A 13,378-nucleotide genomic window follows, 5' to 3' on the forward strand; every position below is an offset into this window, starting at 1 on the left:
ATCTGGCATCAAAAGAATTAACTTCCAACCATCTTCATTTCAGGGAATTCTGTTGTGCTAGAAGCTTTCTCCACACTTAATATTAGATTGTGGCGCTACCTAATCGTATAAATAAATTATGTGAAACTATATATTATTTTTATCTTTGAATGCCTATGGAGGCTATGATGTCGACTCACTTTTACGGCAAGTTACAGCCCGTGAGAGCAGCGGCTCGAAAAAAAGCACACCGTCATGTAGCTTGCAGTATGAATATAGGTGTGCTCTTTACACACGAGACTAGTCGTTCAGGAGACTCAATCTCCGAATATCATGTTTGCTCGCTATGTGCCAGTGTTCGACCCTCCCTTGGGTAGGTCGTGGCAGGTCGTGGCAGGCACGGCAACAGGGTGACCGGGATGTTTGCATTGAGTTGCATGCGGACGAGCGGGGAGGGAGCAGAACCTAAGCATCGGTATAGCTGAGGTAACATCAGATATGTCTGTTAAGTCATCACCTCACCTCGACCACACGGGCACAGACACTGCAGCCCTCGGCCGCCCTCCTTGCGTTTATCATAGTTTTTTTTTTGTTGTTGTTAATTTGTTTTTTTAGCGCAGGTTACCGTCTGTTTCGTTTCCGCTTGTAATTTCGATTACTTAGCCGTGTGTTGTTTCGGTCCGGCATCTAGATCCTTCCCATCTTCGTCACGTTTTCACCCGTCCCGTCCCGTCCCGTCTCCACCCATCCTGGTCCCGTCGCCACCCGTCTCCGTATATAATCCGTCCCGTCTCCGTATCGATTTTGTTCCACTTACGACCCGTCTCTGATTAGTGTCCATCTGCCTCCGTACTGTCTCTCCATTCGGTTCTCTTTCCCTCCTCGCCTTCCCAGCTTCCAGTTTTGCCCTCCGTCTGCATGACCGACCTCCTCTGACCGTTCAAGTCACCGTCAACACAGCGGTGGGGTGCTGGGCCTTTCCAGCACCGCCGTCACCGCACCCCTACCGCAGTCAGCTACCTACCATGAAACTCCGTCGTCACACAACGGCTGACATTAGCATAGGTACACAACTGTGTCTGCTCGCACCGTCAGGCTCCGCCAGCTCTATCCACATACAGAGTGGGGTCAGGGAGACGGAAATCCTACAGCGCAGTGCCCTGCGGTGGCTGCGGCGGTGACGGAGGTGACGGAGGAGACCTCAGTGAGGGTGAGACCGTCAGAGAGGACGGCAGGCTGCAGAGTCGTCGTCTGCCAAGCAGAGTCGTCCGCGACAGGCGCTCGTGGCTGACAGTCCAGAACATCAGTGTCACAGAGAAGTGTCTCCAGTTGAAGCTTAGCACATACGAGTAGATGTCTGTGTCAGCAGTGCCCAGATTGTGAGAAGATAAGGCCGAGAACAGTCAACGGGGTGCTTTCACTTCTTAGTCATGGAGAAAACGGCATCACGAAACTCGGAGTGGATTCACCCGCGACCCGGTCGGAGCCTGTGGCGGTGGACGGGGCTGTGGACCGTCCTGTGGACGCTGCTGTACTGTGGAGAGGTCACAGCCGTGGTGGACGGATGTCCGTCGGTCAGCGGAGGTCGGGTGGTTTGTCTGCAGTCGCAGCTGTGTGCTCCCGGTCGTCCGCTACCCGGTCCCGGCTGTGGGCCTCGGTTCAGTCACGTCTGCTGTCTGAAGGGCAGAGCGGCGGCCGGGACACCATCAGTCCCTGCACCGGCACCTCCGAGCCCGTGGAAACCAGCCCAGCACCAGCCCTGGAGTCCGGGCCAGCTAAAGCCGTGGAAGCCGCCTTCGAATTCACCAGGACAGTGGCCGTCTAACCAGCCCAACGCAGTGATTCCTGACCCTCCGTCCAGCTGGCAGTGGGACCAGCCGTCGCACGTCTTCCCTAAACCACCCCCACTGCCGACCCCGCCGCCGCTGCCGTCGCCCGTGCCGCCCTCTGTGGTACCCGCTCGGCCCTCTGTTGGACCGACGATAGAGCCCCTGCTGCAGTGTGGCCGCGAACAGCCGAGTGTCGGCCGGCGGAGGAGGGCCCCCAGCGGTCTGCTCGGTGTCACCGGAGGTCAGGACGCGGTACGTCAGCGCTGGCCGTGGGCCGCGCTGCTTGGCGAGCGCGGCACCAGCGGCGACCAGCGCTGGTTCTGCGGCGCCGTGCTGGTCGGCCGCCGCGCGCTGGTGACGGCGGCGCACTGCGTCGTCGGCCGGCAGCCGGCGCAGCTGCTGGTTCGGCTCGGCGAGTACGACCTCAGCACGACCGCCGACGGACGCACGCAGGACCTGGCCGCCTCCGAGCTACTCGTGCACCCGGGGTACGCGGCGCGGCCGGGGCAGCCGCACAGTCCGCTGCACGACCTCGCCATCATACGGCTGCGGCGACCGGCGCTGCTGGGGCCGCACGTGCAGCCGGTCTGTCTGCCAGCGGCGGGCCAGCCGGCCGGCGCGCTGACCGGTCAGCCGGTGTCGCTGGCCGGCTGGGGGCTGACCGAGTTCGCCGGCAGCCGCTCGGACGTTCTCCAGGAGGCGGAGCTGCGCGTGGTGGCGCCGGAGAGCTGCGAGGCCGCCTACCGTCAGCTGCCGACGTTCGGGACCGAGTTCCCCGCCGGGCTCACCGACAGCGTGTTGTGCGCCACGGGCGGCGGCGGTGGCGGTGGCGAGCTGGCGCGGGACGCGTGCCGCGGCGACTCGGGCGGGCCGCTGGTACGCCGGCTCGCTGACGGCAGCTACCAGCTGGTGGGGATCGTGTCGGCTGGCGTCGGCTGCGGCAACCCCGAGTTCCCCGGCCTCTACACTCGCATCAGCGCACATATCGACTGGATCCTGCAAAACATCTGACTCATGCTTCGTTAGTGGGACAGCCAGCAGCGATCGTGCGCACAACTTAGATTTCTTCTAAAATAATCGCCAACTTATGTACTAATCAATCGGTGAATGCTCACTGGCGGATCCAAGTAAGGGAGAAGGGATAGGTCTGGGGCAGGTGGCTTCCTCGCAGCTCCGGAATCGATGAAAATTTGTCATTTTTCTAGGACAAGAAGAAAACTTAAACGGCTTATATCAGCACAGTTTTCCTTAAACCATCGGTAGGTACCTACCTACGGCTACAGCAATGCGTAAGGAATCGAAATCCAAGAAGCCTTGGAGTTTCGAGAAGCGTTTTTAGGGGTAGGCCTATTTCCCCGCATGGCATGGCCACAGCGTCCAAAACCGCCTTGGATCCGCCTATAGGACACAAAAATGCCGTTTCGGCCTTTATTTTTGTGTGTGATACGACGAGCTTTACTTGCGTTTTGAAAGGTAAATTCTGAAATCGATGTTGAATTCGAAATCGTATACGAAGCTTATTTCACGGACATAACGCCCCCTAAAATGTATTGTCTCAGCTGCGCAGTAATGACATGCAATGAGAAGCTGTGTTCTGCTTTTGTATTCTACAAGTTTATCATCGTCAGCTGAGGGCTGTTCACGGACCCTGTGTGCGGTCGGACCGCACACAGCCTCCAAGCTCCGCCCACTGCGTCCCTACGTCAGCCTTGCGTCACCGCACACAGCGACCGCTGTGGCCGGTCGGGACTGGCCACAGCGGACCGTCCACCGCACGCAGCCGTGACGTCAGAGCCGCCTACCCATCCCCTACCCCCACGCCTGCTGGACGTACCGCACACACCGCACGCAGCAGTGTGCGGTGCCCGTGAACACCCCTGACTAAAAGACTTCATAATTTGTGACATTGTAAAATATCATAGATACAGGAGGTGTCTATGCAAAATACATATTTTTATCGAATTTCGAAGCATTGAGTTATCCTACAGTCATATTTTAACTACTTTTAAAATATTTTTACAGATTCAGTTAAAAAGGAGCAAAGATGTTCTTAAGTTCTTAATGCCTTGAGGAAGTTAAAACCAGAATTTTCCATGAGAAATCACTTGATTCATAATAATGATAAAAATTGTATGTAATTTTACATTACTTGATTCTTTTTAATTACATAGATCAGCTACAATTTATAATCAGCTGACCAAACTTTTTGCATGCTGAGAAGTTCTTGCTTATGCACTAAACTGTTGGCATTTTGTCGCCATAAACGCAAATATACAAATAGAACTTCTCCATATCATATCATATGATATATGGTGCAAAAAGAGTTCGGTTTGCATATTCTGTATTCATATTGGTCATTGAAAGCAATATTGATAGTGAGGTTGATTATTGGGGTCCCACCTGAATCAATATGTGCAGAAATCAGGTATTTCAACACTAGCTGAAACAAGTTTAGCCTCACCAGCACAAGCAAGCTAGGAGGTCTGACAGGATTGGTTTTCCTGAACTACAGGATCAGATCAGGTGAGTTTAAACCTGTATTTTGTTCTTTATTGTCAGTCGCTGATTTTTTCTTTTCTATGTATATGTAGAGATACAATGTTTTGTATTTTTGAAAATAAATTTTGTTCATATGGATAATGGATGAATGGGTGATTATGCGCTTGGATGGGACGACGGTGAAAACAGGGCGCCTGGGGCGATTTGATCAAGGTTCGTGAAATTTACACGTGACGTTTAGCATGTAGAAGGCCCACGAAAGGGGAGAAGTTACAAATGTCACGTGACTAATATGCCCTCCGGTGCCCTGTTTTCACCGGCATCCCCTGGATGCCCCTCCCCCCGCCCCCCGAGCAGTGCTGGCTGCAAATGACACAGCGGACCCACCACTCCACCTTGTCTTTGCTTGGTATACTTGAATCAAAAGTTGGATGTACCACAGGCAGATGGCGGCCTGTTCCATCTGGGACTGGGACATCTAGTCTGGGCTTCCTGCTAGTTGCCAGCCAGAGAGTGGAATTAATGGCATGGAGCTTCCTGGCTCTGAATCTACTGCCATCCCATAATATGCATACATGGGTTTACCTGGAGACTTTTCTATTAGGCCACATGGAGGACAAGTATTAAGTTCCTTTTAAGGTATAAGCATTATGTATTTGTTTGGTTTAAGTCAATGTGAATGATGTTATAAATGAACTTTTAAGAATGTTCAACTGTATTTAGTGGATAGATTGACAAAATCAATGCTCATTCAAGCAGAGATAATAGAGCATTCAGGCCCTGACCTCCTCAGATGTGGGAGCTCCATGCTACATTTAGCTTAGTTCCATGCTAATGTAGTGGCTTGCTAATCAAACTCTGCCCTCCTCAGTCCTCATGGCCTTTTGAACAAGGTGCCTGGATGGCAACTTCATTGTCAGTGAGTTGAGCAGAGTCCACAGTCAACACTGTAAAAACTAAAATCACATTGTTTTTCAATGCCAGCTGTAAGGTAGGTACAGAGGTAGATAAGACTCAAGGGTACCTACTGCATTTTGCACACTCATTGCCTGTGCTACAATAATTCAAACAAAATATGAAAACAAAATTTATGCTGCTTACCTAACTAGGCCCTGATGCAGATGATATGGTCAGAATGTGGGTCTGTGTTCCTACACATCAAGCCTCATTTAGCAGATAGTCATGCAAGCAGGTAAATACCCAATCTAAAACTAAGGCTAAGCAAAGTTTAATCCATTCTTATGACGTTTGCTAGCACATATACTGAAACAATCATTGGCTGTTCATTGTTTATGCATGCCATATAGTGCTAGGCTGCTTAACGCTTTGACAAATGACATGACATTTTTTGTCATTCATCTGCATTCAATGCATTCAACACATTCAATGTGGAATGGAAGCAGTTGCTAGAAGTTTCTGGTGTTTGAGATGGTTGCTGGAGGTCATTATCTCTGGGAGCAGTCACTATAAGTCACTTCTGTTTGGGACTGGTCACTGAAGGTCACTGGTGACTGAGGGCTGTCACTAGAGGTCACTGGTGTCTGGTCACAGTCACTGTAGGTCACTGGGGTATGGGGATGGTCACTGAAGGTCAGTGCCTGGTGTATGAAAATGGTCACTGGAGACTACTGAAGTACAGAGATCACTGGCCCCTGAACCCCACCATCATAATTTTGGCCACAGAAGAGGTCACCAGACCCCAGATGTCACCAGCTGATCATGAATGACAGGAGGAGGCCATCTGTTGTCGAATATCGCCGGTAGTCTGGGAGGTCAGAGGTCACGCCTTCAGGGGTCACAGTTCCGCCGCCTTCCCGTCTTGCCCCATATGCTGTGTTTGCCATCCTGGCACGCAGCGTGTGTGCCGACACACTGAGTGACGTCACGTCACAGTGACGTCAGAAGGATTGCTCCGCTGCTAAAGTGTCGGCTTTTCTCGGCAGTCGGCTTTGTCGCCGGGCCGTGCCGGCGCTCCGTTCCGCTGCTCGTTTAGTGTTTGCTGAAAGGACGTGTACAAGGAGGGCAGAGCCGCGATAATCCGATAGATTACGGACAAATTGATGGCGACGCAATTGTAGTACAATGTCTGACAGGCGCAGAAACAAATGTCGGTCAAACAAACGACGATAGGCACACGATCGAAGGGACAGGGCAAGGACGGCTACGGGCGCAGAGCATACACCGTACACAATTTACTGGAGTGAAGATAAATTTACATTAGTAAGTACCTGTGCAATAATGGAAGAGAAGCACACGACAGTAGGTATACGGAAGTGCGTGGTAAAAAACGCAATGTGACCACCAGGATATAAAGCAGAACTGTCTTCGACATTCGTTAAGGCCTTTTGAGCAATGTTATAGGACGCAACAGCTGGATAAATGTCAAAGTGATAAATACTTCCCTTTTTGTCTTCGAAGCACTCCCTCCCTTTTGTCTTCGAAATATGCTTTCAGATACTCGTTCAGTTGATGTTTTTAGCGAGATGTCCTAACTTTCGCCGGACCAGGGCATTTTCCGCAGGCATTCCGCGCACGTCCAAAGGGGAATCCACACATGGGTCCCAGCACTTCTATGTGACGATTTTGGAGCTGTCGTAGCCCTGAGTGCGGTCTGGCATGAAGGTGTGGAACTGAACATCTTCAGGAGTCGTGTTGCGCGCGACCCACCGTCGGCTAGTATGTACCACGAGAAATCAGAGCTCTGCCGTCCGAGCGGACTATTTCGAGAGGGTGCGGTTCGCGCGGCGGCACCGCGGCGGCACTCCCCAGCCGGCCGCTCGTGCCGTCTGCAGGCCCGGAATGGCGTCCGAAACGGCCCCAGCGCCACCGCCGCCGCCGATACGGCCGATTCTGCCGATAGGGGTAGTGGGTGCTCTGCGAGGGGATACGGGCTCGGATCCAACCGATCCGCACGGGTCGAAGGCAATCTTGCAACCGCTGACTGCTGACCTGACGCGGCCTGGAAACTCGACGAAAAACTGGTATCTACCTGAGGCAACGTTTCGGGATGTGCGCTACCTTTTGCTTGGAAAGTTTGCCAAAATGTGTCAGATTACCATGAAAACTTGCATTTAGCCCTGCTTGTATTGTATACCAAACATGCATTTGGTATACACTTCATGCGAACGTCATGTTTATGCAGGGCATAGTTGAGAGGCAGCAAGCTCTGCAGAACGCAGTCACAGTCATATCCAACAGGGATAATCTCTGCCTCTCTGCTTTTCTCTATGCATTGCACTCTCATTTCTTACGTAATCTCTCCCTCCCCTCCCTTCCTCTCCCTCCCTCTCTCTCTCTCTTCCTCTGTGCCTCTCTCCGTGGTCGTGCAAGCCAACCCGTCCTCGGTAATGGGCCCTGCCTTCCAATTAGGCCGACCGTCGCGGCCGGGTCAGGTCCGTTTTTAGACTCTGACGATGCGGCTAGTGCCACCGGCGGCGGCTCTGTGTGATGAACTCGGACGACCGTCGCGCGGGACCCGGTGCAGAGCTCCGTCCCACCGACTCCAGTCGTGGGTCGGAGCTGAACGGGGACAGATTTCGCCTGGTGTTGGCTCGAGTGTGTGTGTGTTCCGTTCAGTGCCGTGCCGTTTCAGAAGCGCTGGCGAGTCCCACTGGAGTCGTAAGTGTTCTGAAGCTTTTGTGGTTGAATCGATACCCTCTCCGGGGAGGAGCTGGGTGTTGTTTGTCTTTTTGTTTCACTTACAACTTAGGATTCATTGCAATATTCTTTCGGTTTATTTGATTGCAACACAGTTTGACAAATTTGTTAATCAGGACATCGCGCTGTATCTGTTGTTAAGTTTTCAATACAGTGCGGCATACTTTTTCTGTGGACGCTTCAAACAAGTCCACGGAGATTGCAGTCAAAGAGTTCAAAGCAGCTTTTGACGAGTGACGTCATGCATGCCATCCATTTACGAGGGACTTGCCTGTTGGTTGTGGGACGTGTTGGCCAGTCTGCTGAGAATAGCGGGCGCCGGGCTCCCGTTCCATTTCCGTCCTACGAACACCCCTGTTTCATCAGGGCGAGCCCAGGAAAGCTTCACAGAATGCACCTTGGCCAGCAGCACAACTGCTGACTAGGACAGTAACGTTGGTGGGCAGTGGTCTTGGAGTGTGGACGCTGGCAGGGTGGACGGTGATGGACTCTGTGAATGACGAGCGCCAAACGCTTATTGGACCTCGAGCAAGGAGATGGTATTGTATTGTTTGAGCTATCACCACTTTCTAGTCCCGCCTCAGCGATCAGCACATTGGGATAACATTGAACGTGCTCTGTTCAACTGATTGGCAATTCTTCCTACGTTTGCCCTTTTCTATTCATGATTTCAAGACCTTTGTTTAGAAGTCACCGATGGTTGGTTGGATACTGATAACGAAATGTTCCCCACTTTAATCTGTTCATTTGCTGTTGTTGCTTCAGCTTATCTCCGATCTCTTTGAAGAAAAGAACGGTTTACCGGCCGCCGTTGTCGATCGTTCAGTATAAGCATTAAGCACACGTATTTAACTATTTATTTTTTGCAAACACTATCATTCCACATACTTGGCGGCAGTTCAGTTGAGGTGCATTTTTACAATAGCATTGGAAGTACAATTGCATTTACAGTTACATTGAATGTTATCCAGTGGTTAAAGTGGCATTACGAGGCAATTCTGCTGCTATGGAAGTCCTGGCTTTGATTGCACTCGGCCGAACAACAAGGGGTTGCCACACCAGTCCCCGTGCTTACGCACCGCTTATCGACTCTGGCAGTTATGACGTCTATGCCTGTGCTTGCTGTCGCATATCCTCTGTCGAATTCCGGTCGCTTCTGTTCACGCTGGCAGTCACGGTCGGATGCTCCTGGCAGATATGGCAGCCTCCTTAGCGTTTTCTGTCAGGTGGAATTGTAAGTGCAGAAATCTGAGCCTTTCGCCAGTGTTTGCTATCTCCACCCGTCCTCCTGGTTTCTGGTGGCGAGTCATCTTTCATGGAGTTTTCACAAGCTCTGCCTTGCCACATAGTGTTTGCCGATGTACCGCTCTTTTAAGGTCTTTGGCGGCTTCCATATCTGATTCACTGCCCTGTCCCTTCCGTGTCTTCCTATCCTGTCTGCAGCAACTGCCGTCTGCTTCCGTCAGCACCCCTCCTGATGCTGCCATACCATCATCTATACAATCTGACCGTCTGTCCAATACCGGACTGCTTATCGGCGCGCTCAACATTCAAAGCCTTAAGCCGAAGCTGCTCGAACTGACCGACGTGGTCAGCAGTCAAGACCTCGACGTTCTCCTACTCTCCGAGACCTGGCTGCGACCCAGCACGCCCAGTCGGCTGGTTGTGCTACCCGGGTACTCACTCAGCCGTGCGGATCGTCCCGACGGCAGTGGCTACGGTGGAGTCGCCATTGCTACCAAAAACTCTATCACCTCTGTAGCGCTAAAACTCACAGTTCCGCCGTGCCGTGAGAGTCAGCTTGAATCCCAGTGGATCCTCCTAAAACTGGAGAAAGATCGTCAGCTAATTGTCTGCTCGCTCTACCGACCGCCCCGCTACTCGGACACTGCCCTACGCGCTGATTTCAACGATCTCGAGTCTCAGCTGCAACGGATCCTGATCGACCACCCCAAGGTTCCATTTGTCATCTGCGGCGACCTAAACTGCGATTTGCTGAAACACCGGAGTTTCCGCGCGCGTATTCACCTAAGTGACTTTTTATCGGACTACTCTCTCGATCAACTTGTAACTGCACCCACGTACAGCTCCGGCTCACTCCTTGACGTATGTATTGTCAAAACCCGTGAGCTCGTGCTCGACTGTCATGTAAAACACTGTCACTTTAGCCCACACAAGTTGGTAAACGTGCTAGTTAACGTACCTAAACAGCGTAAAACTGCAACTGTCATCACAACCCGCTCAATCAACCGTGTCGATGTCGCGTCCCTAAATCATGACTTGATGTCCATCGAGTGGGACGAAGTGTTCACTGCAATGACCGTGCATGACAAATGGCAAGCTTTTCTGACTCATTTCCTACCCGTCCTAGATGACCATGCCCCTTTAAAGAACCTGACCATTAGAAACCCCACCGCTCCCCCCGTCTCAGCCTCCACCCGTGATATCATGGCCCAACGGCGCGCCGCACTACGACTGCACGGGCGGGAATCTACAGTTTATAAAGACCTGAATCGTTCAGTTCGTTCTGCCGTTCGCCGTGACCGGCGCAACGTGATTCAGCGGGAAATTAGTGAACGTGGCCCCAACAAGGTGTGGCAGGGAATCAAATCAGTCATAGCTGGTAAAAAAGAAAATAAAACAGTTCAACCCGATGTAACCGCTGACGAACTAAACTCATTTTTCGTGTCCGTCGGCCCCCGTATTGCTACCGAGATCCGAAACCAAAACACAGGTACCTATACTTACGCACGGCTCCCACGCGTCGGCGCATGCGGTTTCCAGCCCAGGCCTATCTCACTCGGTGAGCTCGAATGCACGGTTTTCAGTATGCGGAACTCAGCCGCCTGCGGAGCGGACGGTGTGTGCATCCGCATGCTAAAAACCAGTTTCTTGGCTATTGGCAGCGTCATACAACACATCATAAACACCTGCATCTCGAAATCTGACATCCCCGAGCAATGGAAGCATTCCATAGTCCATCCCATTTTCAAATCCGGAAACCCATCTGACCCCAGCAACTTTCGACCCATTTCTCTAGTACCAGTTATCATGAAAGTTGTTGAACGAGTCATCCAGCAGCAGCTACAACACTATCTCTCTCAAAATCACCTTTTGGCACCTAGTCAGCATGGCTTCCGACCCCAACACTCAACTGAAACAGCACTTTTGTCCGTCACCGACCGCATCCTAGCTGCCACGGACAGGGGAGACATATCTTTCCTATGCCTTATCGATCTCAGCAAATGTTTCGATGTCATAGATCATAAACTCCTTCTCGACAAACTCGCACTGTACGGCATCGAAACTCCTTGGTTTAAAGCATATCTAAAAGGTCACACACAAAGCGTTTCAATGACCGATGGACTCCAGCGCAGGGTACTGTCACGACCACTCCCTAACACTATGGGCGTGTTTCAAGGCTCGGCCCTGGGTCCTCTTCTATTCACGATTTTCTCAAACGATTTGGCGCTTCACGCCGATGATGCATGCGTTTTCCAATATGCAGATGATACCCAGCTTCTAGTGAGTGGCCCAAAAAACAATGTAAGTGGCCTTATCTCGCGCATGGAGGCCTCACTAGAGGCACTGAACAAATGGTTCCACTCAAACGCCCTGAAGGTCAACGCGAGCAAAACGCAACTCATGATATTCGGCAGCCGTCAAAATCTAAAACACTTGCCCCCAGTCGTCGTATCGTTTCGTGACACGGAGCTGGAACCATGTGCGCAGGCAGGAAACCTCGGCGTGGTGTTTGACAGCTGTCTGACCTGGGAAGCCCATGTATCTGAGCTCAGCCGGAGGTGTATGGGTCTGCTCATTGGCCTCTCCCATGTGCGGCACTGTCTTCCCGATGGGGTCATCAAAACCATTGTCACATCTCTAGTCATCTCCCGAGTAAATTACTGCCTCTCAGTTTACGGAAATGGTACAAAAAAGAACCTGAATCGACTCCAAAAGATCTTGAACTTCGCTACTCGAGTTATTTTTGGCCGTCGCAAATTCGACCACGTCACTGACCTGCGCGAGAAACTCAACTGGATGCCGCCCGAATTTATGTACAAACTTCAAACCATGGCCACTGCACGTAAGGCGATACACTACGGCGAACCGGTAGCACTTGCCTCTATGTTTGCCAAAAACCGGGACTCCTCAACCAGGAATAGAAATACACGTCAGGATAACCTTCTCCAGCTCCAGCGTCCCAGACTAGAAACCGGTAAGCGGCGTTTCAGTTACCGTGCCGCCGAGCTCCTAAACGACCTACCTCCCGACCTCTCACAGCTGCCACCCTCTAAATTCGCACGCGCTGTCAAGTCTCTGTGGAAAAACGATAGACCTTCGTGATGGCCTGAATTGGGCACTCGTCTTGTATATAAGTACACGGTATGTTAGAAATCGTAGCATATAGAGTCTTCCTGTGTGTGCGTGTGTGTGTGTGTGTGTGTGTGTGTGTGTGTGTGTGTGTGTGTGTGTGTGTGTGTGTGTGTGTGTTGTTGTTGTTGTTCGACTGGTCTCTGTTCCTGCATGCTTATACCCGACTCAGACTCTGGGCAGTAATCGCCACGCCATGTGTGGATCGCCCATGATCGTAAATACAATACAATACAATACAATACATCTCTCTGGTTTCAGCTGCTCCCGCATGGTTCTGCCATGCTGTCCTGTCTCTCCCGTGCCTGCCGGTCTGTCCTATCTGCCCCTGTCAGCACCCGGCTGATGCTGCCATGCTGTCCTGTCTCTCCAGTGTCTGTCCCTGTCAGCACCCGGCCCGATGCTATCCTGTCCCTCCCGTGTCTGCCGGTCCTGTCCCTTCCGTGTCTGCTGGTCCTGTGTGTCCCTGTCAGCACCGGGCCCGATGCTGCCATGCTGTGTGTTACCCCGGTCCTATCTGCTCCTGTCAGCACCCCTCCCGATGCTGCCATGCTGTGTGTGCGTGCCAGTGTCCATCGACCGACCCGAAGGCCGGCTGATGGCCGTCGGCACCGGCCGGGGCCGCCGCTCCCTGTTTTGGTTGTCGGGCCGGGTCAAATCGATCTCCGACTGCCCGTCGACACGGCCGGGCCGGCGCCTGGTGCCCCCGGGAGATGGACTGGGAGGTGGGAGGGTGCGACAAACCTGAGGCGACTGAGTTCTGTGTGCACTGTTCTAGCATTTAGTGGTGAGTTTGAGTGGTAGTGTGAAGGGTGTTTGAACTCAGCATCCGTCAGGTGTCGCTTTTTAGATGAAGATGTTGTGATAAATGATAGGTAAGTACATTTAGTAAGCCGAACCCACACGCCGCAGTCCTTTTTTTCATCTGTCTTTCTTACTCTGCTAGCTGACTGGCTGGCCTGGCCGAGCAATTCCACGTCCGGGACCCAACCGCCATCGTCCAAGGTCCAATCAGCCCCAGTGTTTGTCCACTGTTTCAT

The 13,378-nt window shown here is 52.2% G+C and overlaps 2 protein-coding genes across 2 annotated transcripts in view; both read left to right on the top strand.

Moving 5' to 3' along the window:
- Nucleotides 1-1,011: 1,011 nt before the first annotated feature.
- On the top strand, nt 1,012-3,434 carry LOC122388350 (clotting factor G beta subunit-like). The gene has a single exon (XM_043379380.1). The coding sequence runs from the start codon at nt 1,410-1,412 to the stop codon at nt 2,817-2,819; it is 1,410 nt and encodes a 469-aa protein (XP_043235315.1). The 5' UTR covers nt 1,012-1,409; the 3' UTR covers nt 2,820-3,434.
- A 279-nt stretch (nt 3,435-3,713) lies between these two features.
- The window catches only part of LOC122388351 (neurocalcin homolog), a 153,645-nt gene continuing 143,980 nt past the window's right edge, over nt 3,714-13,378 (top strand). The window contains exon 1 of the mRNA XM_043379381.1: nt 3,714-4,331. The gene's annotated coding sequence lies outside the window, so the exon portion shown is untranslated. The remainder of the gene's footprint in view (nt 4,332-13,378) is intronic.

The sequence above is a fragment of the Amphibalanus amphitrite genome, unplaced genomic scaffold, assembly GCF_019059575.1.
Source record: "Amphibalanus amphitrite isolate SeventyFive unplaced genomic scaffold, NRLGWU_Aamphi_draft 000319F_arrow, whole genome shotgun sequence".
NCBI classification, from domain to species: Eukaryota; Metazoa; Arthropoda; class Thecostraca; order Balanomorpha; family Balanidae; genus Amphibalanus; species Amphibalanus amphitrite.

What these genes read in the sequence shown, in the direction of transcription:
- LOC122388350 (XM_043379380.1), top strand. Translation starts at nt 1,410, where the DNA reads ATGGAGAAAACGGCATCACGAAACTCGGAGTGGATTCACCCGCGACCC.